The 24,205-nt window shown below is 39.7% G+C and overlaps 3 protein-coding genes across 6 annotated transcripts in view; 2 read left to right on the forward strand and 1 right to left on the reverse strand.

Annotated features, from left to right (window-relative positions):
* Nucleotides 1-665: 665 nt before the first annotated feature.
* Nucleotides 666-5,979, reverse strand: nudt5 (nudix (nucleoside diphosphate linked moiety X)-type motif 5). 4 transcript variants are annotated; one of them, XM_007571648.2, is made up of 9 exons: nucleotides 5,890-5,979; nucleotides 5,501-5,596; nucleotides 4,330-4,397; nucleotides 3,477-3,637; nucleotides 3,256-3,351; nucleotides 3,057-3,158; nucleotides 1,661-1,669; nucleotides 1,522-1,575; nucleotides 666-1,306 (listed from the first exon to the last, which is right to left on the reverse strand). In XM_007571648.2, the coding sequence occupies exons 2-9, from the start codon at nucleotides 5,555-5,557 to the stop codon at nucleotides 1,197-1,199; spliced, it is 657 nt and encodes a 218-aa protein (XP_007571710.1). In that variant the 5' UTR covers nucleotides 5,558-5,596; nucleotides 5,890-5,979; the 3' UTR covers nucleotides 666-1,196. The 4 variants fall into 4 exon arrangements, with proteins under 4 accessions (XP_007571710.1, XP_007571712.1, XP_016536993.1 ...); XM_007571650.2 differs by having other exon boundaries at nucleotides 5,501-5,562; nucleotides 5,890-5,968; XM_016681507.1 differs by lacking the exon at nucleotides 5,890-5,979 and adding an exon at nucleotides 5,766-5,825 and having other exon boundaries at nucleotides 5,501-5,562.
* Nucleotides 5,980-6,625: 646 nt separating this feature from the next.
* cdc123 (cell division cycle 123 homolog (S. cerevisiae)) lies at nucleotides 6,626-14,831 on the forward strand. The gene is made up of 13 exons (XM_007571652.2): nucleotides 6,626-6,849; nucleotides 7,067-7,138; nucleotides 8,366-8,429; nucleotides 9,279-9,311; nucleotides 9,541-9,636; nucleotides 9,717-9,823; nucleotides 10,808-10,859; nucleotides 11,868-11,943; nucleotides 12,192-12,314; nucleotides 12,508-12,536; nucleotides 13,296-13,403; nucleotides 13,489-13,626; nucleotides 14,458-14,831. Exons 1-13 carry the CDS (start codon nucleotides 6,776-6,778, stop codon nucleotides 14,512-14,514), a joined length of 1,029 nt encoding a protein of 342 aa, XP_007571714.1. The 5' UTR covers nucleotides 6,626-6,775; the 3' UTR covers nucleotides 14,515-14,831.
* A 5,027-nt stretch (nucleotides 14,832-19,858) lies between these two features.
* Nucleotides 19,859-24,205, forward strand: part of camk1da (calcium/calmodulin-dependent protein kinase 1Da) — a 64,048-nt gene continuing 59,701 nt past the window's right edge. The window contains exon 1 of the mRNA XM_007571665.2: nucleotides 19,859-19,956. Coding sequence (XP_007571727.1) covers nucleotides 19,859-19,956 — 98 coding nt within the window. The remainder of the gene's footprint in view (nucleotides 19,957-24,205) is intronic.

Here is a 24,205-nt window from a genome sequence, read left to right on the forward strand (position 1 = left end):
TGTACTTAAGTACAGTAACGAAGTACTTGTACTTCGTTACTTCCCACCACTGTTCATCTGTTTTGCAGATTGAACAGCTGCATCTTTGTCCCTTCGGTTTCAAACCATCCAGTTGGTCAAAACGGCAGCGGTACAAAAAGAAAGGAGCACATGTTGGCCTCTCTACACTGACTTCCTGTTGCAGGGTTCAATTTCATGTTACTTCGTCGTTTTTCAGTCCCTGAAAGTCGAGTATTTTATTTTATCTTGGCTTCTGTTAATTCAAGTTTCAGGAAAAGCCACTGGGCTCGCTTCAAAACAGCATAGCTGAGTATTTCACAAGAAAAAAAATGCAAGGTGGTCTGAAGTTAATCTATTAATTTCAATAAACTTGAACATAATTACACGTTAACCTAGTAAAGTGAGATTTGGTTTCCTGTACAGCTGGGATTTCAGCACCATCGTCAAACGTTGGAAAGTGGTATGAGTGGAGAAAGGGGAAATGGCGCCCTCTGGTGTCAAGTATTTTGTTAGGAATGATTCATTTACGCTTTCCTGATTTCTGTTATTCCCACCATGTGTTCTGCCCTGGGCTAATATTCATTCCTCTAACTGGATCTTTAACTTGTCAGCACTTAATCCGTTACAGAAAAACATGAAATAAAAAGCACACATTCCAGTCACAACACTGGTAGAATCACTTTTTATTCACTGGTCAGTCAGTTCTTTATGCAAACTTGGGTACAGAATGACTCAGTTGACTGGTTTGGCATTACCATAACCGTACACTACAGAGTAAAACACCCTCCCACATTGTTAGTGCATCATCAGGTATATTTACATTCACCATAACAACTAATGTGCCAAGATTCTTTGAAAACAATGTCAGCAATTATTAAGGAATGTTTCCTGAGAACTACATTAGAAAAAGGCTTGATGCAAATTAAATGTTCCTAGTCACTCAAGGAATGTCAAACAAATCTCATGTTGAGAATGAAACACATTGAGAGCAAAGGTTAACGTAGTTAGATCCTGCTCTTTCATTATTTCTTTACAGTTTCGTTGAAACGACTAATGAGACCAATATTTGAATATCAGATTAATTTAGATTGATAAGCACAAATCCATACGTTTTCCAAAAAATTCCCATCAAAATAAGGAAAATCCTCAAATCCAAAGGCACGTGTCACAGTAAATAAAAGCTCTTCCTGGTTCCATCACTGCTTTAAGACGGGCAGCTCCCTGGGCTTGAAGAAGGCCTGAGCCATTCCCATGGCAAAGATGTAAACTTTGGAGTCCACAATGATCTTCTCCCTCCGGATCAGGTCTGGGCAAAAAAATCAGGGTTAGCTACATTAACAGTAGCAGCTCAACAAATGTGTAATCAGTTTCACTCAAAAACTCAAACTTATGTTATCTAGCTTTGAGGGCTAAAACGATTTATCAGATTAATATAAAAAATTCTCGGCTCCATGCTAATTCACTGAGACGAATTTGAACGCGTTTCATGCCTGGACTGAAGTCATTTTTTCGAAAACCTACCGTCGATTTTGCACTGGAACTCATCGAGTGGTAAAAGGATAACTTCGACAAACTCTGGAAAAGACGATCGAGGTCGGCGTGATGATTTGTGTCCAGAGAGAAAAATGCATTCGTGAAGAAAAAACAAGATGAAACTCACCTCCGTCACCTGGAAAAGAGCAGAGGAGAGCCAGGTTAAGTCACTGGAGGAGCTGAATGCTGCACAGAGTTCACAGGTGACCTATTGACCTGCATTGTTCCATGTTGGGATGAAGAGCTGGAGCATGAACTCAGCTCTTTATAGTATGAAACAGATTTTTAAATGAAGCTGGACTGCCGGATGATGAGCTAATGGGTCCACCTGTTGCATGTTAAAACAGGCAACGCTTTGCAGCAACTCAAAGCAGTTGCTTCTGTGTTTGGCATCGTATTTATGCAGGTGACCAAATTTTGAGCCGACTTTCAGACAGGTGACATCATATCTCCCTCAGTTGCTATAGAAATAATTAATTTTATTTGTCTAGGTCATGTGGCAGCAATAAGCCTAAATCATCACTTTATGTTGACAGTTGATGTTCCCTCAACGTGGTGCTATGCATTATGGGTAAAGTAATTTTTCCTGCAAGTCTCCAGATTCATTTAGAGCTAATTGTTGCAGACTGATATGCTGCCATGTTTTTATTTTGAATGAAAAGCTTATTATTGGTCAGAAAAGTGCAAGAAGTCCTGTTTTTATAGTAAATGTCTGACTTCCTGATTAATTCAGTATAGAAATTAAGAAGCAACAATTTCCTGACTCTGAAAGGCAGCAGCAGGATTCATTTTAAACATCTCAGGTTAGATCTAAATATTAAGCTTCACACTAGCACCACCTGCTGGTCAATTTTATTTTGCTTTTTAATGTCTAAACTTGTACTAATGAAGGATTTTAATGGAAAATCTCTTGATTTTGTTTTCAGTTGTATTAGTAGAAAGCCTGGGAATGACCATAGAAAAAAATAGATGCAATGTTTATTGGCAATCTGTGATTTCTGGCTAGAAATGTGAGAACGTTCTCTGCAGAAACACAACAAAACTAACCTAAAACAAGAAAAACAAAAAAATGTGGGTTCAACTATAAATAACATTTTCCAAATTTAGACTTTTAGCCAAATGTTAGATTGCAAATTCAAGTATTGTGAAGAATTCAAGAACCCGTTCAGAACCTGAAAAAAGTATGTATGTAGGGTTGGAGTTTTTGTTAAAAAAAAAAAAAAAAACACATACGTTTTGTTTTAGCAAACATTTCAGATTTTAAATTCCTTAGCTTCTTCAGTCACCTTAGAATTAAAGTTCTTCTTCTCTTTTTTGGCCTTTAATATGAATGTTTTAAGTGTTTTTAAAAACCCCTGCTCACATTTGTTTTAATTTTTTTGCAGAAGTTTCTTGTTGAAATGTCATTTTATTTCCATATATTTATTGTTTTGACTGAGGAAACCTTTGAATACGAGAGTTTCTGGGTTGTCAGTTTATTACCGTTTGACTGTTGGTGTGTTTGTGGACCAGTGTGTCCTCACCCAGCTGCTGTGTGGGGTGGATGTTCTCCACATCGTCTCCGTTGATGTTGACCAGGGCGATCTGGGTGGTGCAGTTGGACAGCCCGGGGTCCAGGCAAGTCACTGCAGTCACAACATGCAACCGTCATCCCACTCCCACCGGCTTCAGATAAGATAGAGGAGCTACTGCAATCAGATCCACATCACTGTGTAGAAATACCTGGAGTCACTCCCACCACTTCCCCTTTGTAGCCGGTTTCCTCCTTCAGCTCCCTCAGCGCAGCCACTGCTGCCGTTTCCCCTTCATCAATCAGTCCTGAACACAGCACAGCCAGAAACATTCCAAACTTTACAGCATGGGACGGGGGGGAGGTTAGTTAACGGGACAGATTTATTACAGAGGCCTAAAATGTGGAGGATTTTGGTTTGTTGGAACGGGACCTGCTGGAAACTCCAAGGTGCTGCCTCCCATTGGAGGACGGAACTGCTTCACCATGACGACGCAGTCTTTATGGAGAGTCCGTTTCAGCAATGCGATGATTCCTACTCCGTCTGCCTCCGTGTTGCTCCTCCTGGTCGTCCGTTTCGCCGTCTCCCAGGTTCTTGGAGTTGCAAACACAGACAGGAAGAAACACCATGAGCCACTGATTCACTTCTTAAAGGGGACGCAGTATTTATTTTCCAGCCACATAGTGCCAGTTTATAGCACAATCAAGTAACCATGTTACCAACTGAAGTTTAAGGACTTCAGTTGTTATAGAAATCCTCTATGTATCAGATAAAACTTAAGAGATTTGATTTGTAATTTAACACCTTGAATTGGGTCTCTGTCCCTTTAAGAAACTCCGCCTCCAAGCAGTCATCACAACACGGCTCCTCTATGCACGCTTTAACAACGTTTTTACCAGCATTTCACTGAGAAGTAGCTCCTCTATAATGATGTGCAGTTCCACCAGGTGTTTGCTAATCGATGCTGGCTAGTCTAAAGGAGCTGAGTGGGGGAGTCACTGGGAGGGCTGCTATACAAGGCGGAAGCTCAGAAACCTGGAAACTGCAGCTTTCAAGAGGAGCTCTGTCTTGAAGGCGGGGCTAGGTCCACCCAGGCGTTTTAAACAGCTGAGTGGTTGAAATGGAGATTAAAGAATTTCTCAAATATGCCTGAAAGAAACAAGGCAACACTTCTAGTATGTTTTTGGTGAGGGAATAACACCATCACATGATGAAAAGCTGAAAAAAAAAGTCGATTTCATATAATAATGGCCCTGGAAAGCATATATGAAGGCTTGAGCGCCACCTGGTGTTTCCTGCAGGGTCCAGGTATGTGGTCTGTTCCAGCTTCACCCATTTCCCTTCTGCCAACACCTGCATCACAAACGGTTGGTAAGACAACAGGCAGAATGAACAGTTTGCTCTCATTTAACTCATTCAATGTTTTCTTCCATTAAACTAAAAGCAACTTATTAGGATTTTATCAGATCACAATGCGTTGTACATAAACACCACCGGCTGGTAGCTCCACTATTATCCACTTAATATCAGTCTGTTATACTTGTGTTACTCCTTTAAGAGCAGAATCGCAAAAGGTGATCATTTGTGCAATGCGTTATCATTTCAAAACTTTTTCATGAACTGAACTCCCTTAAGAATCACGGGACTTTATATGGATTAATAGAGACTTTCTTAACTACCCATATCTTGATGTGGGTAGACTATTTGCAGTTCAGGAAAAAAAGTACAAAAATGTATGAGTACCACCAAGAAATAATGTGAGCCAAGTTCATACCACTGATTGCAAACTCTTCTCCATCTCGTCAAAATGCTAAATAACGGTGGCCCGACATATTGCCTGCTAGGCTACATGTACTGTCAGTCTTATTTGAAATTAAAACCTGCATTTATCAGTTTCAGTAACATGCTGTGTCAAGTGATAAATTAATAAAATTGTTTTAATGTTCAGCACTGCATAGGAATATTCCAGATCTTTGCGTAGCTCTGTATTAGAGCGAAATAACAAAAATTGTTTAACTGATGACATTTTTTTTAATTGTATTCAGCAGAATAATTGTTGCTCTTCTTGTTTTAAGTAGTTACATCTTGTTACACATTCTTGTTTGAAACTGGGTGATGGGGCTGTGGTAGCTCATCAATAATTGGGGTCCTCAAATCAGGTCCTGCCTAAGGCCCCAGTCAATCTTGGGTCAGCCCTGTTAAAATACGTCTGAATGCTGAATATTAAGTTACTTTAATGGCCTTAACAAACACTAGTGCCCCCCCCCAAAAAAACCCCTCTTATTTCATAAAACTTTCTGAAATGACTGGTCAGGACTTTTCTAGTTTAAACATTCTTAATTATAATTATGTAATATTCACCACATTAAAATTTTACTGCATTGATAAACACAACTGTTAAAAACAATTACAACTACTTCCTATTTGTCGTATAGTATCAGAAAAACTCAACAAACCTCTTCTTTGATTATATGTGGTGTTGTTGTCACTTTAGGGTCCTCGGGGTTGCTCATTTTCACTATAAAAAATGCAGGAACGTCCAGTCAGAAAGCCTGTACAAAATTAGTCTACTGTTAATTATATGTGTAAGCAAACATCGTTTAAAAGCCGTAAGTTGCATTTTAAAGCTTGAAGACAGTCCTAAGTTACCCAGTTAGCTGCAACAACACAACAAAAACTGTCAATTTGTCCCCGTTTATTCAACATTATTCTGGTTCAGACCGGTTTTCTGTCCGTTAAGCAGAAGCTGTAAGCTCTGTAGTTGAAAGTGGCCCAAGGCTTCGTAGTCTGCTTATCTTAAGCATTATATTTTCCTTTCAACTAAAAGAAACTAAACTTAACTCACGTGAAATCCCAGCCGTGCTTAACTAGCAGGGTAAAGAGGGTAAAGTTGTAGTGATGAGTCACTCTGACACCACTTCCTGTTGAAGGGAAAACGTCATAGACGAGTTTTTTTTTTCTTATTTATCTGATTTTTTTTTTTTTTTTAATGTCGAAACTTAAGTTATAGCAAAAACATATTTTAACAATAAATTTTAAAGTGTTCTCAATTTTGCTGAACTTTTCTTGGTAGATAAAGACATCATCACGTAATGTGATGCTCTTTTAGATTAGTAAATGAAAACAGATATAGCCAAGAGAAGCATTGGATAATCATGTAAACTCTTCATTTTCTGTTTAAATCAAAGCTGCTAACCATATCAGCAGAACATTTTTTCTTTTATCTGTTTTAAAAATATATCACAGATTTTTACTTTTTTTCCTTTCAATTTTAAAAGATGTAAATTGGCTACATACAGGACATAGTAAAGTAATAAAATATTTTTGAGAATTATTCCTCTAATGTATTTATAAGAAATAGTTAGTAATAAAATTGTTTTTTGTTAGTTTGTTTTGTTGCAATTGTAATTTTCTTAGTAAAAAAAATGCAGTTTAAAAAGTTTAAAAATAAATCATCACACTAATAAACGATCTATGTGCGTGTACGCAGTCATTTTACGTCCTTGTGTGCATCTCCAAAATAGCTCCTCCGAGAAAAAGGAAAACATTTCACACAATGCACAGTTTTCTAAGTTAAATAGATATAAATTGTTGTATTTAAACGAATGGGAACATTTTTTTTATATTTTGAGACTATAAACGAATTTTGGAGACCATGGCAATTTTAAAACGGTCGAAGGATTCGGAGGACATTTAGCGACGGACATGTTTCCTTCTCAGGATCTTACAGCATGAAGAAGGAGCAAGTTGTCCACTGTCAGTTCTCTGTTTGGTATCCGATATTTAAGAAGCACACAATAAAAAGGTAAACGCCAACGGTTTAGTCGGAAGACAGGCTGGGAGCGGTTTCTTGTTTCTGTTACTGTAAAAAAACGACTAACGTCAGCAACAAGACACATTTACACAGCTGTAACCTCTGTTTTGTTTGTGTTATTAAATATTTGTCCAGCTCAGGTTAGATTCTCCTAACCTCCCTCTGCTTTCATTATCTGTTTCTGATTAATTTATGTCTCGTTTCTCAGTCTGATCCTTCCACTGCCTCAGAATGTAATAGACTATTTACTGGACGATGGGACACTGGTAGTCTCTGGAAGGTATGAAATCACACAAACACACACACACACACACAAATCTACAACCAGAAATAGAACAGTTCCCGGAATGGAAAGTGGACTGGTGGTTTTCATTAACAATGGTGCTGAGCTTTACTTGGAACTGCAGACAAGTAAAAGTCCAAATGGGGATCAGAAACAACATAAACAATTATCGAAAATGTTTTGTAGAGGATAATTATTTAAATCTAAATGCTTCTATAAACTATATTCTTAAATCTTCCTGTGACTGAAATCAGCTCATTTTAACATGTCTTTCTTTTTTAATAACCTTTAAAGGTTAAACATTAACTAAACATGTCATAATAAGCAATTAAAATTTGCTTATGAAAATAAATGAAAATTAGTTCAATAATTTCCTTTCGATTAATATATTTTTGATGAGCAATTTTATTCACAGAGGCCTGATCAGTTTTATTTTATTTTTTTTTCAGTTAGGTGTGATTTTTATTTTCATTTTATGCATTATTTTTGGTTGTGTTTTATTTTGGATATTTAAAATATCAGAATCAGCCTTTATTTTCATCGCAACGAAATTTGTTTCAGTTCAGCCCATCCAAAAAACAAAAAAGACAAATAACATAAGACATGGGTAGAATTGGTGTACTTTGGGCTGCAGCCATCACAGGAAGAATATTTCCTGTTCCAGTGTTAAGTGCTGTTTAGAAAATTAAAGATTATTTGTCCTTGAACTTTCATTATTACATTTGCTATCGTGACAGGCCTGGTGTTCGCTGATTGGAAGAAAAATCTGACAGTTTGTAGTTTCTGACAAGTTACTGTCTGTTTAGGGTTCATCAAGCTAAAAATTGTTTGAGTTTTACCAAAAAAAAAACAAAAAAACTAGCCATCTTTATCTGTACGATCTATGCATGAACAATATCTAGTGAGACAGTGGCGAGGTGTGCCGTAACAGTGATGGATATCTTCTTCAGCAAGTCATTTGCGTGTCCTGCCGTGTTTACAGGTGAGGTCAGGCAGAGATCCTGGTGGACTTTTCTATTTACAGATGACATTGTGATGTATATGGACAGTAGGGAGTGGCAGAAAGAAAACCTGGAGAAGTGATAGTTTGCTCTGAAAAGAAGGAAAATGAAAGTGTGTAGAAGACAACAGGTGGAACAGGTTCTGGATCTGGCTGTGAGCGGGTCTTGGAGTTTAATTCAAACCTTAAATTTTACACTAGCGCTCCTCCTTTTGTCTCCCCAGTGATCACAACTCTCAGCCGATACAAACCAACAACAGCGAGTCAGATGCTGAGGAAGACATACAGGTAAGGTCACTTTGAGAATGGAGAAACTTCACTCATCATCCGATTCAGCTTTTGTGAGGGAAAAGAGGTTAGCTTGTTAGCACAGTTAGAAGTTAGCACAGAGTGTACTCTCAGCTGAATGTGGTCTGCTAAAGTTTACAACGAGTGAAAAATGAAGCATTAATCAGCACATTTTGAAACCTGATGGTTTATCAGGATAATTTCAGGTTCAGTTCAGGACTTTTGTTCACTTTGCACTGGAGCCGTCTCTGTTTCAACATCGGCTGGTCAATACAGATGAAAGCACCTCTTCTCCACCAATCAAATTAAAGGAAATGAAGAAACTATTCCATAAGCAGAGAAGAGTCTGATCCTTTTGTCTCCCAACAGAATGTCTGTCAGAAAATGAACTTTTACAACAGCTCCTGCTGGACCGAAGAGGTTTTTACCCAACTCAGTGCAAAGTGCTCTCTGAAATTTTCTGTGCATTTGGAAACATGAATTAGCACAATTATACATTATTTTGGTATAAAAAGATTAGTAAATAAACAGAATGTTAGGCTACATAGTGCAGTTAATGGCTATCACTGAGGAAAGAAAGTAAATTAAGTCTACAGCACCATATGTTATGTTATGCTTTATGTTTTGATCTTTAAATTTGGACCATCTGGCCATTTGTGTGTATCTGGGTTGGTCAAAAATATTAATTTAGATTTGGTGGACGACTGTATAAATGACTATTATACACAATCACAGCAACATGCTGCCACCACATGTTTGAATTTCTCTTCCACAGACATTAAAATCTGATTTGTTTTCCCGCTGATTCCCACTCTTTCATATTTCCGTTGCTTCTCTACTCCCCTCTAGTGGTCGGATGACGAGACGACAGCGATAGCCACTGTAAGTAGTTCAGTGGACGTGTTTTCTTGTTGGAATGTTCGTCTCATCCGGATGAAGGAACATGGAAGATTTTCTGGATTTGTTTCACAAAAATGTTTTTAAGTTGAACTTATGTTGAAATGCTACTATTGAAAAGAATAGTGCATCATTGTCTACCTATACCTACTGAGTGTATTTTGCTTATAACATTGTTATATAATTATAATATAATTGTGATGCCTTTTCCAAGGCTCCCGAATTCCCAGAATTCACTTCTACAGTGCTGGAGGCCATCAACGCCCTGGGTGGGTGTGTCTTCCCCAAACTCAACTGGAGCGCTCCGCGGGTAAAACACACACAGACGACTGAGCCTGCTAATGTAGCGAAGCATCCGGTAAAGCTTCTGTCACCTGTGACCTCTGACAGGACGCCAACTGGATCGCTCTGAACAGCTCGCTGGAGTGCCGCAGCCTCAGCGATGTCTTCCTGCTCTTCAAAAGCTCCGACTTCATCACACACGACCTCACGCAGCCGTAAGACCGCACCCGGTTGTTCTCCCTATTGGAAAAGCATTACAAAATTATTTTTTGTTGTTATGTAAATCTTTGGGGGGTGGGGGGGGGGAATTATACAGCCCCTGAAATTTAATTTTTTCTAAGTTATATTAGAATTTAGTCTGCTATAAACCCCATGTTTTATTTTTATTTCTGCTTTAATTGTTTTTTTGTTTTTTTACAGTGGTTTTGTGTCCGTCTTCCCCTGTGATCTTTGGTAGATACAGCTCTGGAAAAAATTAAGAGACCACATAAGATGATTAATTTCTCTGATTCTACTCTTTATAGGCATGTGTTTGAGTAAGATATACATTTTTCTTTTATTCTATGAACTACTGACAAGACGTCTCCCGGATTCTCCAGCAAAAACTTTGTATTTATTTGCAGAAAATGAAAAATGGTCAAAATAACAAAGACCTCAAATAATGCTTTCAGACCTCAAATAATGCAAAGAAAACATGTTAATATTCATTTAGAAACAATAAAACTAAAGTTTTAACTCAGGAAGAGTTCAGAAATAAGTATTTGGTGGAATAACCAGGAGGTTTTCAGTGGGCTTGGCTCTTCATTTTTTCCAGAGCTATAAATTATGCTGTTACTGGCAGTTATACCAATTTGATATATTTTTGCTAAGTGTACTAGTTACAGAGAAATATTTAATATATATTGTCTAGAAAGATTATTTAAATATGAAATAGTTGTTGACATTTGTTTTACATATTTTCATACTGTTTTTCTGCTGAATAAAAAGTTAGAAAAAAAAAAAGAAAAAACACTGCACAGCTGTGCACCATGGCAACCCTCAGAAACTACAGGAAGATATGAGGACTCGAGACAACAGCATAACATAAGTGAAAAAGCTGAAATATGAATTTTATGAATCCTTCTCTTGGAAAATCAATGTAAAGTGAAGACCACTGCTAGCTAAACCGCTAACTAGCTTTGGCGCAATTTGCTTTGCAGGTTCCTCCACTGCAGTGACCAGGACTCTCCAGATCCAGTCATCAGTTATGAGGTACTTTAGTTTTCATTTGGAAATATGTTTTGATATTTCAGCTCCAGTGTATTCATATGTAGGAGGCTTTTTTAATACACACAAAAACACTTATAGCAGCAGGTTGATTTAAAAAACACAAATCACTTCTGAAAATTGAAAAAAAATTAACTTTCTAAATAAAAAAATAAAAAATTCCCTTTTTTTCCCTTTTGTGGAAAAAAGAAAGGACAGTCTCTGAGTTGTCAGGTTATAAATAGCCCAACATTAAAAGTCCTGATCAGGTTCTTAAATGTGCTTAAATACAGAAACACAGAGGAGATTCTACTCCTTCATTTTTATTCATTTTGTGTCATTATTGATAAAAATTCAATATTTCATAGGAACTTGAATGTAGCACGAATGAAAAGCTAGAAGCCAGTCTAAATGCAGCATGGAGACCAGTTGGTATACATTTATGTTGAATCATAAATGTCAACAGCGCCGTCATATTTAATGCTGATTAGTTAGTATTTTTGAATTAAGGCTGAAACAATTAATCTCGATTAATCGTCCAAGAAAAAAAAAAGTCAGCTAATTTACCAATTAATTGCTAACTGCTAAAATGCATTTGCTGAAAGAACAACACATACAGAGCAGCACAAAAAATATACACATTTCTTTAAGATTTAAAAAATGATTTTCTGTAAATATGTTCACCCAGAACTTCTCAAGTGGGATAGTTTTAGGATCACATGATTCAAAATCTCTAAAAAAGAAAAAAAGATCTCCTAATAAGCACCTTTTGCTTTATTAATAAAAAAAAATCAGACTAACTCTACACTGTATCAATGAGTCAAGCAGAAAGGACTGAGCTCTTCACATGCTAAAAATTGTTTAGATGCATTATATTTATATTCATTAGGCTTAAGTAACTACATGAAAAATCTGCAGAATGTACAAATGTTTTCTCCGACTAATCGTCATAATAATCGATTAACTAAAAATCCCTGGTTTAGATGGTAACGGTTGGTGTCCTTGTGTCCTCAGCTGGTGTTGAGGAAGTGGGCGGAGCTAATTCCTGGCGGAGAGTTTCGCTGCTTCGTCAAAGAAAACAAACTGATTGGTAAGAAACGAACCCTCAGGCTCATAACTGCGGCATCCGGCAGATGTTTGGACGCTCTATGAGAAAAAAAAATTGAATAACAATCAAAAGCATGAGTAGAAAGCGTCTTCTGCCGAAGCAGCATTCCGGTGTGCGCCTCCGAAAACTGGAGCGCGGGCCGAGTTTGAGCCTTGCCCTGTGTTCGGCGGGCTAATTATAAAATCCAATTTGAGCTGCGCTCACTGGCGTGTGTCTGCGCGATCCGGCAGCCGTCTCCCAGAGGGACTACACGCAGTACTACCAGCACATCCTGAAGCAAGAGCAGCACATCTCCCAGGCCATCCAGGACTTCTTCAGCCAGCACGTTCAGTACCGCTTCCTGGACGAAGACTGTGAGTCATTATTTATTCACGGCGATACAAATGAGCTAATTACGCGGATGGAGACGGGGGAGAGATTAATGAGTCTGGGTTCTTTCCTGTATTGGAATTTTAATATTTCATCTCAAACGGTTCCTTTGTTGTGTGAAAGTCAAGAAAACAGTGAAATAACGTCTCTGTCTTTTCTTCTTCTTCTCATTTCCAGTTGTGTTTGACGTGTACAGAGACAGCCAGGTAACTCTTTGATCTACTTTAGGAGACCTCTTGGACTTTTCCACATTTTGTCAAGATGCAAACACAAACTTTTGAGTTTTATGAAGGTTTTCAGCAATAGATTAACGGAAAGCAGCACCTAGTTGTACGCTGCAGGTTTTGTCCTTGATGATCCTAAATAAAATTCATTCAGGGCAACACATTGCCCCTTTTATATAAACCCCTGATATAAAAAAAAGTTTGATGGTTAAATGAAAGACTGTAACTTTTAATTCTATTTTTAAGTTTAAAAACACAAAAACCAAACAAAAAAAACCTATTCTGCATTTTTTTGCCCCCCTAAATTCTATATTTATGGAAAACAAAAACACTAAAAGTTTAGTCAGAGCTACAGTGGAAGGGTTTGAAGATGTATACGTCATATTTTAAATTGTTTTTCATTTTCTTGTGTTTGTTGCTTTTGTTTTATTTTGGATAGTTGAAATGTCTTCCAGGTTCAGCGTTCTTGTACCAAATCAAAGTTAATTGAAATTTGAGAGCCATTATTAAAATGTATTACTTAAAAATGATCTCAAAACAACATTATGGTTTATCATGATCATTTTCACCCTTTTCAGATGTAAATTTTCAAAACAACCATGTATTGTTTACCTCCTGATTCACAGTTTGAAACTTGGCTTGAATTCTTTTTGCATAAAAAACCCCAGTAGTGTTTGTAATGTGACTAAAGCTGAACAGGAAGCTAACGCACAGATTTTCTTTTGTTTATTTTTTTTGCAGGGCAGGGTGTGGCTCATCGACCTGAACCCATTCGGAGAGGTGACCGACTCGCTGCTGTTCAGCTGGGACGAGCTGATGTCTGGAGAAGTCGTCGACCATCAGCAGCAGGTCAGCAAACCCACTTTTTACCCAAAGCGTACTGCTTTGGCGACACCGACCCGGATCCCTCCGTGACGGCTGGTTTGTGTGGCAGGACGGCCCGGCGTTCCGCTACACCACGAGCGAAGTGACGGTGCAGCCCAGTCCGTGTCTGAGCTACAGAATCCCGCGGGACTTCGTGGACCTGTCTGCCGGAGAGGACGCCTACAAGCTCATTGACTTTTTGAAACTGGTGGGTGATGGTGTCTGCACGTTAGAAAACACAACAGAGATATAATAAGAATTTAAAAGCAGTTTCCAAACTAGCTCAAAAGTTGCTTGTACACCAGTGCAGTATTGTGCAGGTGCTAAAGCTAAAGTGCTAAACCGCTAATCCATTAACCTGCTAACTTGAATTCAAATTATATTTGCCCTTGAAAGATTACAACCCTCAAGCACCAATTTAATTTTGATATTATAATTTAAATGTTCTGTAGTGTCCTTAAATATTGTATTTACGTTTATATCTAGTTCTCTACAGTCTGTGTTTTATTTTGTTCCTGTATGCTTGTTGCGAAAAAAACAAAAAACGTGGAGAGGAAATGGAACTGTTACACCCACTTCAATATAAGAGCAGAAATATGAAAGTCTAACTGCCCGAGGAATTCAAAAAGGCCAAGAAAATTTAGTGGTTTGGAATTTATTTGAAAAAATTAAATTAGGTGAAGCTAAATGCACTAAACATTTTAAAAATTAGCAGAAGTGCTAAACAAAAAATTAGCGCCATTATTAGCATAATAGCAGAAGTGTGCCCACCTCTACCTAAAAAGAAAAAAGACAACTGATTAAATCTGATAAAAATTATTTGGAACTACTTTCTTTTTTTTTGTTTTACTGCATCTTTTTTTCTCTCTCCATTGTGAAAAACAAAATAGGCCAACTAGTGAAGATGAATTAGACGCAGCTTTTTTCTATATGTGTGAAGTTCACCACCAGGTTGGGTTTTTTCTTATACATGTGCTCTGTACATTGCCTGATGTCTAATAATGTTTCATTCAGATCTTCTGCTTTCTACTTTGTTCAGACGAAGAGCCAACAGGAGGAATCCGAAGAGGAGGAGGAGGAGAATCCTCCACAGTGATGTCAGCTTTTTGTATAATGTGTGTGAAGAGACTCGTTTCCCCGCTGTCATTTATTTTTATAACATTTTTTTGTCCTCACGCTTCTCTGTACCACATCTTCTGAACCGAGTCACGGCTGAGAAACAGAACTTAAGTTACTGAATCATGCTAGCAACTCCTAGAGATCATATTTTTCTTTCAGGTTTTTCCTCTCCTCTGTAACTGTGGAGGGTCTCACTTGCCTGCTTTTATATATTGAAATAAGTGCATTAGAAGTTATGAACAGTTAATGTGGAAAAAAGTAGAACACCCCAATAAATATTGACTTCTTCACACATTTGTTTTGTTTTTATCTCTGGGAGAGAAAGTGATATTAATGGGCTTAAACATTAAAAATTAACCTTGTTTTACTCATTATGTGTGTGCTTCATAGCTGAGGTAAAAGTTAGGATACCCTTATGAGATCCACATCTGGGATTTCACTTGGCCCAGAAAGTTTTCTTCTATTATTATTTTTATATAATTTTTTTTGCACAGTCTCATTTTAAACACTTGGTCCCTGGACAGGTCCCCAAACCATGACACCATGTTTCAGTCGGTATAAGGTTTTTATTCATGCTGTATTTGGTTGCCGTTTTGTGCCCAACTGCTAGCATTTTAGACATATCTGTCCAAAGAACATGCCCAAACAATTAAGAAATTATATGCCTTTATTTTAAAAAAGAAAACTACTGACCTGTTTGTAAAATAAGATAGTAATTTAGGGAAAGCTAAGTACGCTAAATGTTTTCAAAGTTAGCAAAATGTGCTGAATGCTAAAATTTTCATACAGTGCCCTGTTTTGGCTGGGAAACTCCTGTGTTTTACTCCCCTTTCCCGCTGGGCTCCCAACACCCGTACCCCCCAACTTGCATTACTTTCCAACTGACTGTGACAGTAGCACCGTATTCTCAATCCAAAATTTGACAGGTATGCGCTAAATTAGCTCAGCTATTAGCAGAAGTGTTTCCACCTCTGTGTCCTTTTTTGACTACTTTTGTCAAAATAAAAGTAATAGCAGTAATTTAGGGGAAGCTAAGTGTGTGCTAAACTTTTCCAAAGTTAGCAAAAGTCCTAAATTAGCTCTGCTATTTGTGGAACCATAACTTCTCAGTTTTTTAAAAGCGATTCTAAAATTATTAGGACCTATTTTGACTGCTGCCTCTTTTTTTTTCTCACTGTGAAAAATGAAGTAAGCTAACTAGCAAAGATGCTACAATGGTAAGTTTGAGTGTCCTCATGTAGGCTATTGTCTGTCCAGTGAGATGGCTGATTTAGACACTTTAAAACCATTACCTCCTTCTGCTGCAGCCTTCTGTCAATGTCTGAGGTGGAAATAAAATCAGGGAGAAATTTACTCCTGTACAAACATTGCATTATTCTGTTGGTTATCTGCATTGATGTTCTTTAATTTAAAATGAACCAGAGCATGTTCGCCTGTTTACCATTAAAACCTCTTAACCACTTAGTCATCTATAATTTATAGTAATTTATCTCTTCTCCTGCACCTCGAATTCCCACCGAGCCCTTTCGACACACTCATTGCTCCCAGCTGCCTCGGGGTGCTCTCGGTCAAGTCCCGAATCCCGATTCTTCCCACCATGCATTGCTGTGGACACAAGCTCCAAAAAACAAAAAAACAAAAAAAGGAAGAAAAAAAAATACATCACGCTCTCCCATTAAACTTCTTGTCATATTGACAGGCTGTTGGTCCAGCGGGCGCACTAAACAAGCGAATAAGAAATTGATTTAGCTTTTTACGTAACGCTTCTCATTATGCTGGGAGCTAAATGAGCTGTGCGCGCGTGGGACACGACTCCAGTCACCCCACCCAAGCTCCCCGCCTTTACTGGATTTATGGAGCAATCATTTGGCGAAGGAGGAAGTGAGGGAGTTGAGAGTCGCAGTACCTCAGGGGAACTGCTGTAGACACGCAGCCGTGTATGAGACACAACTCTTGTTAGTGCTCATTAGAGGGGGGGAAAAAAGGACATTTGCCAGCTAACGTGGCCCACAGTAATCTGGGAACCGGACAGGTTTGACTAGGACACCATGATAACGCATCACAACATTTTTTGGAAATCCTGAGCACATCGTGTTTTCAATCCATTTTAAAGGTCAGATTCTTGCCAGAGTTAGGCAGATGCAACTTAGATGATCCAATGACACAAGAACTGTCCCGAAATACATTGATAAAGTGTTCTTTTTTAGCAAACACTGTAATTACCAACCAGGTGCTAGTGATGAAAAGCATCCAGTCAATAATCACCACATACAGTAAAAGCAGATGGTGGAAAGACATCAGCAAAGACCTGGAAGACGGAATTCATAATACCCATCAGCGTGGGGAAGGGCGCATCTCAATAAATTAGAATATATTCAAAAAGTTTATTTCAGATGTTTATTTTTTTATGATTATTGCTTACAGCATTAATCAATTTGGGAGATGTGAATCCAACCAACCCTGATCACGAAAAAGCAAACTCTGGTTCACCTACGAGCCTCTGCCTCAGTTCAGCTGAAGTGAACTGTTGCAGTTCGAATATGTGAATGCTAAGCAAAACGGAGAGACCAGCCAAAAGCTTGAAGCGCAAGGCATTCTGGGTAAATACAAGTAAAACAAAAGCTGGTCTAGTACTCAGTGGGACAAATGAAGGAATCCTACAACCGCTCCAACCTCACTCTACCTCATGTTTGTTTACGTTTCTTGAAGAAGGAAGTTGCGCTTGGTGTCTTCTTCAGGGGTTTTCCTGTCGTTTCCTTCAGTGGAAACGACAGTGGCGCTGCCACCTCCTCGCCCGTGGTGGGGGAGGACGGGGTGAACCTTTTTCAAAGGGTTCGGGTCGTTTTGACACAGTGCCGTGTGAAAGTCAACCAGCTGAAAATGTGACAAATGTCGCAATTTTGGTCTCAAACGAAGTCTACTGGACTGTCAGGTGTGAAAACAACCCTATTCTCCTGCTGATTAGCAAACTGATTGAGAACATAACGCTCGTCGGGTAAAGTGTTGTTCTGTAAAGCTTCATCGCTGCCTCCCAGCGGACTTGTTTGTGTTTGTCTGGAGCTGCCAGGAATACGTCCTCTGCTTAACCCCTGCTCTCTGTTGACCTTCAGCCTGGATCTACCCATCCCGGCGTCTCTCCTCTCCTCCTCTTCCCTCTGCAGCTGGGTAATCATCTTTCATCAGGGGGGGAGATGAGAGCTGCTGACTCATGGTAAAGGATTAGGATGAGCAGGAGGAAGAGATGGGTGGGTGGGGGTTGAGAGAGAGAGAGAGGAGTTTTCCGTGGCTGCTGCTTCGGCTGCCGCCGAGGAAGAGCTGCAGTAGTTTGCAGCCGGAATACTCATGAGGAGTTGCAACACATTGCCCCCCCCCACCCTCTGCCCCTCTTCACTCCCTTCTTCTGCTGTTGTGTTTTCCTCCAGGATTCCACACGCACACAGATATAACAAGGCCAGAAGCTGGGTGTAGGCCGAGCTTTAGCCATGGCACGACCTCAGCTGGCCTGAGCCCACTCGCCACCCCCCTTCATCAGCTTGCAGTTGTCGCAGAGCCTCTCTGCAAACTCCTGTCTTTGGTAACCCAGGTGAACATGCAGCTGCTGCAGCTGGGGTCCCTGCTAATCCTATGGGGTTTGGGGGGTGGTGAGGGTGAACTGTAGCGCCTTTGGGGGATTGCAGAAACTGTGAAGGATGCATGGCGGTTGTCAGCAAATTGGTGCATTGCGAATTTGCAGCTTCAGCTTGCAGGCCACACACACACACACATGCACACACTCATGCTGTCAAACAGGATGCATGGACAGCAATCCAATCAGCTGCTTTTTTTCTTTTTCTTTTTATTACTGTCATAACAACATGGAGTGCTGTAATAACGCCACAGTCGAAAATGCATTTCGGAGGTTAAGTGGAGATGGTAAGAATCCCAGAAAGGCTTTGCTGGGGGGGGGGTCAGGGAGCTCATCAAGCTGTCACACTGGCATCAATTAACTGCTTTAAGACAATTGCAGGTGGCATTACAATTTCCATTAAGTTACACACAGAAGCTGCTTCATGTAGGAAACGTCAAGGAGATGCCTTCAAAATAAGATATCACCGCCTTCCTAACATAATGACCGAAGTTATCTTTTTGCCTAAAGTGATTTGTTTTTGTCTAATTCATCTTTAGGCAAAAAAGAGGTGATGTTTTTTAATTAATTAATTATTTCCAAAATCACTTTGGATCACTATTTTAGGAAGGTGACGATGTGTAGTATGACAAAAGTAGCTTTTTCTAGAAACAGGAAATCGTATTTGAGTTTGATTTGGCTATTAATACTTTATTCAGCAAGTATTATTAAAATATAGATAGATAGATAGATAGATAGATAGATAGATAGATATATAGATAGATAGATAGATAGATAGATAGATAGATAGATAGATAGATAGATAGAGATTACATACAACATTCCAGAGCAGAACCTTTGTAATCGCATGTTTCTGGTACGCCTGTAAATTGGACGCACAGGCGACATCCACAAACAACAGCGATGGACGACAAAGCTGCTTCTCCTGGCACATTTCTTCTTATAAAATGGTCTGATGGGACGCTAGAAAAGACTATTTCAGTGTTCCAGGTGTGCTAAAAAAATTAGCCTGTTAGCAAAACTATTCCAGCCTAAAATAGCATCTCAGTGCTAAACATGTTGCAGCAACTCAGGCATCCCTAATGCTAATGTTACCAATGCTATTTTTCAAAGAAGCTTAATTAATGGACAGAGGTTCCTGAAAGACTTGAAAGATGAATGGGAATAGTAGTACTTTGTACCAATCTGATGGTTGAATAGCCTACATTCAACCATCCTTGTTGTTGAGCTCATGTCTATTTATCCAACAATTCAGCAGCAAAAGAAAGTCGTTTTTGAAGTGAAAATGTTGCTTACCTTGTCAATATTACATAGTTTTATCTGTGGCTTGAAAAACAGCAACCTTTTATTTTGAAAGAGCTTTCGGAAGTGCTCATATCTCATTGTGAACTTGACAGCTTGTTTTCCGCGCGGTGACACAGAGAGAGAAATAGAGAGAGAGAAGCGCAGAGAGATACGGTAACCTGCAGGAGGACTCACATGGTCCTGCTGCAGCGGACCATACACCACCACAACTCTCGAAAATCTCTCCCACTCAAGTTCTTCTTTTTAAATAAAAATTCTCCCACCGTACCATCTTATAGTTTTGTTTGTCTTTCAGAGGAATTTCTTCTTCTTTTTTTTCTTTTTTTTTCCGCATCCTTGCCACGCGCAGCCCGGTCTCGGCCAGACTCGCGGCGGCCGGTGAAACAGCATCATGGCTCGGGAGAACGGAGACACCGACAGCGGCGAGACGTGGAAGAAACAGGTCGATGACATCAAGAAGATCTTTGATTTTAAAGAAGTCCTCGGAACGTGAGTAGACCGCCTTAAAAGCCTGTTTTATATTCCTGAGGCATCCTCACCCGGAGTCTGTTTGCGTCTTCCAGGGACTTCACAGTTACACTTTGATACTACGTTTGAATAAAAATGACTTTTTATACTTTATTCCTCGCTGTTAAAACACTGTAGCATTGATAGGGCGCTTGTTGGGTGTCCTGTGTGAAAATACATGCACTGCAGTCTTTAGTCGGAAGCATAATTTCAGGCTCTTAATGATTCTTCATAACATTTTAACAATGACATCACAGCATCATTGCTAGTAGGGCAGCTTGATGCTCCCAGGCTTGCGTGTTATTCATTACATGGAGTTAATCATTGTAACCATTCAGTTATCAGGCTGAGCCGTTTCACTAATTCCCCTCTGGCAAGAACACAGCTTTCCCACTGGTTGCAAATCACTCTATTTTAGTCTAAGCTGGCAGCCTGGTATAATGCACAAAGCTTCTACTACTACTTTATTTTACAAAAAATAAATAAATAAAAGGAAGGAAAGAAACCCCACAACAACAACAAAAAACAAGGGGTCCACTGATAAATCAGTCCTTCATTTTGGGAAATTGGTGATGGGCCAAAGCTTTCATGTGAAGCCGACCTGATCCATCTGAAAATCAGCCGCTGTCCTCTATCGCTCTGCCAACAGTCACCCTATTGCTGCCAGTTTTGCAAATTTGTCACTAACCTTCCCAACTTTTCAGACAAAAAAAACAACAACAAAAAAAAAATCAACAGGTTGGGCTTTTTAAAGATCTAAAGCTCAGTGATCTACCAGAAATCTGCAAATGGTGTATCCCTAAAAAAAACCTTTTACCTACTGAGGTAAAATGTTTTATTACATTACAACTACAAATGTTAGTGAAGTTTATTAGCGTCTTAAGTGGCAGATCAACACAAAGTGGTGTAAAGTTGTGTAATGGAAAGCAATTGTTATAGTTTTTAAGGTATATCTAAAGAAAAATTGTATTTTCATTCAGCCCTCTTTACTCTGATACCTATAAATAGAATCCAGTGCCACTGGTAGTCTTTAGAAGTCAAATAATTAGTAGTTTCCTGTTTTTTTAAATTTTCTTAGTGTAAATTCAGTTTTTCTGTGAAGCTTTTGGAGTTTAAAAAATATTTTTAGACTCTAGTGTCCTTTATTGAACAACAAATAAACTGGATATAGGGAGAAGGGGAAGACATGCAGATGTTGGGGAGACGGCGAATTTGTGTCTCATCTCTAGTCAGATGAGACACAAACTGTAGCTTTTTGGCCAACATTCAAAATGTTCTGTTTGACAGAAATCTGATATGATGATCACCCACCCGATCGTGCAGGGTTTCCCCCAGAAGACCAATGGTAGGGCTGGTAGGAACGTTTTGTTTAGGAATGTTAAGAATATTTCGATTGGATGAAAAGACCTGTCTGTGATTGGCTGGTCATGTCACTCATTTCTTTAATCGTTGTCAAGTTGCACAGACAGAACGAAGCACACCTGCCAGAACATCAAGTGAGCATGTGTGAGACGGAAATGCACACAGCATGTTATTGTTTGTTCACAAAGATGTATGCGCTCACATCAGTCTCACTGCGCGCTCAGGTTGGTGGCATGAATGTAACGTCATACGCAGAAGATTGCTCTTTAAGGCTGAGTTATGCTGGTGCTTTTAGAGGTTGAAGTTCAAGCCGATCAACTGTTTTAGGTACGTTGGAGCAGTATTTTCTGAAAATAAGCCCTCGTATAAATGCCAGTACAGGCAAACAATGACCAGTGTTCTTTTAGAGATACAAGAACACTGTCCATTTTGGTACCAAATTACAAAAATTTAGAGGTGTACATCCAGGCACTTCGAAATCAATGCTTCAGCTGTTAGCCTAGCTTTATCCTGGGTGACTAAATCCTGGCAAGAGTGGAAAACAAAAACACAACACTCTTTTACTTGCATATGTACATGGTGTGTGTGTATTACCAGCTGTAAATAATCTGTCTTCTTGTCCAAGGAATGATACTGGCGAGAGAAAGTTGTGTTTATAAGCACCTGATAAACCTGGTTAGCGCAGCTAGTGTTACTAGGCCAGCGTCCAGCCACAGTTTCTTTAATTTTGGAGATCGGTGCTGAGCTGAAACCAAACCCACCTCTGCAAAGGTCTGAAAATCATACACTCTCTCCTTTTGTTCTGCTCTGAGAGGGAACTGACAGACCTGCCTGCACATATGTGGTTAACAACAGTCACCGACCTGCTGTCAACTTAGCAACTTTGAACTTTGTCCCTATATTTAGTGGCTTTTCATGCAAAAAAAAAAAGTTGTGATCGAACAAGATCGGAATTGGCAGGTCAGGCCTTTCGGACAGAAAACCACAATCAGTGCTTCCCTATTTTCCAGTGCATCTCTTATCATAAACACACACAACAAAAACCCCTGTTTCACACCTTAAGGAAGCAAACAGCACACATCATCCTTGATGATGACTGTTAAACTGAGGTGAATTTACTCACCGTCTTAAATCTCCTGCTGTTTATTTGACCACACACACATCTTTGTTTGGTTTGTCCTCAAGCTTCATTGCAGTGGTGTTTCTGTTCCAGTGCTGCTCCATTATCCCAGCGCTTGTGTTGGTTCTGTTTATAAAGCGACTTGTGATGACTTTAAGTAAGGTTAGGCAGCAGCAGCGGTGGTGGTTGGAGGTGTGTGTGTGTGTGTGTGTGTCTGTGTGTGTGCGTGTGTGTGCGTGTGTGTGTGGAGGGGGGATTTTCTTGTTGATGACAGCAAGACTTTAGCAGACAGCAGGAATTACAGCCTGAGCTGCAGCGGTATCACTGTCAGGGTCGTAAGCCTTTTCCTGTGGGAGTTCGAGCCTTTAGTAGAAGAAGCTCCCAGGTAGGAGATGTTTTTTTTCCTTTTCAATCAGGTGGAAATTTCACTTTAAACCAATTCTCTGCATCCACTTCCAGTTTAGAGGAGTTATCTTGTTTGGAGATTGGTGTAGATTGGGATTAACGATGAATTCAGAATTTGGGAAGTTCAAGAAGCAGGGTTAATTGTTTATTTTTTTTCTTTTCGTTTTTGCTGCGGCGCAGCTGAAACTTGGAGCAGATGTGACTCACGAAGACACCTGCTCACTCAGGAGGCAGAGCGGCAGTGATCCGAGTCGGTTCTGTTAGCCGGCGCCGATGATGGATGTTTGTAACTGATGCGTCAGCAGAAAGGGGGAAAGCAGGATGTGCGTGCGTGCGTGCGTGTGTGTGTATGTGTGGTGGAGGAGAGGCGGCTGCAGTGACTGACTCCCAAACAGACTCTTGCTTTCTGTCCTGGAACCAATCAGATAATTGTTGTTGCCTGAGGCGGGTCAGCTGGTTTCCTGATTGGCCAATGGACGACCGCAGGCCACTTCCTGCAGCAGAGAAGCCACGGTATGTTTTCTGCTTCGGTAGGTTTTGACCCCAGGAAGTGATGTCAGACACCTGACACTGCCATCCCTGCACCCTCTGGTCCGACTCTCTGCCTGAGCACCTGAACGCCTCACCTCTTCAGGTTTATCAACCTCAGAGGGGCTCAATTAGAGCCGCAGCTGTGTGCAGAGTGATGTGTTCGAGTCTCTCCCTGGTGTCTGATTATCCCCCCACCCCCTGGTGTGTGTGCCGTGTGGGCCCCTGTTCCTCACTGATCAATTATTCAGAAGGAACAGGAGTGTGTTCTTTGTTGCATGTGTGTGTGTAATCTGCAGGTGGGCTGCACATCTCAGCAGGAGAGGTCACTGTGAACTGAGGAAGTGCAAAGGAAATAGTTTATTCAAGAGAGTCTTGATGTAGTTGGTGGGAAAGTAAAAATACACATAAACACATAGTTTTTTAAGCACATTATTAATCCATTTGTTGCTAACAGTAGTGAATCTGATCACTAAGCACAAGGCGTTATGGTAGATGAGGGAATTCAAATATAAACATGTCACCAGAAGGAGACTAAAATTCAAACAGTTTGATCCACCCAGCATTTATAAGTAGGGTATGGAAGACCAATCATACCAAAATGGAATTCAATCAAAAGTGGCAAAAAGAAACATTTATGCATTTAAATTAGAGGTGCAGAAAAAAGAAATCTGTTCTATAAAAAAATCGCAAATCGTAGTCCTGGGAATCCTGAATCGATTTTGAATGTCTTAAAGCTCCAGTGTTAATGATGTTTATGTCACGGTCGGTGTAGTGGATGAGGTGAGGAGAGACGCTGAGACCCAGATTATGGTG

The sequence above is a fragment of the Poecilia formosa genome, unplaced genomic scaffold, assembly GCF_000485575.1.
Source record: "Poecilia formosa unplaced genomic scaffold, Poecilia_formosa-5.1.2 Scaffold284, whole genome shotgun sequence".
In the NCBI taxonomy this organism is placed as follows: domain Eukaryota; kingdom Metazoa; phylum Chordata; class Actinopteri; order Cyprinodontiformes; family Poeciliidae; genus Poecilia; species Poecilia formosa.

Coding starts and splice junctions, on each gene's coding strand:
- nudt5 (XM_007571648.2), bottom strand. CDS start 5,557: ATGAGCAACCCCGAGGACCCTAAAGTGACAACAACACCACATATAATC. Junction 4,398..5,500: donor CACATATAATCAAAGAAGAG/GTTTGTTGAGTT, acceptor TTTGTGATGCAG/GTGTTGGCAGAAGGGAAATG. Junction 3,352..3,476: donor CACCTTGGAGTTTCCAGCAG/GTCCCGTTCCAA, acceptor TGCTGTGTTCAG/GACTGATTGATGAAGGGGAA.
- cdc123 (XM_007571652.2), top strand. CDS start 6,776: ATGAAGAAGGAGCAAGTTGTCCACTGTCAGTTCTCTGTTTGGTATCCG. Junction 12,537..13,295: donor ACGTGTACAGAGACAGCCAG/GTAACTCTTTGA, acceptor TTTTTTTTGCAG/GGCAGGGTGTGGCTCATCGA. Junction 13,404..13,488: donor TCGTCGACCATCAGCAGCAG/GTCAGCAAACCC, acceptor TTTGTGTGGCAG/GACGGCCCGGCGTTCCGCTA.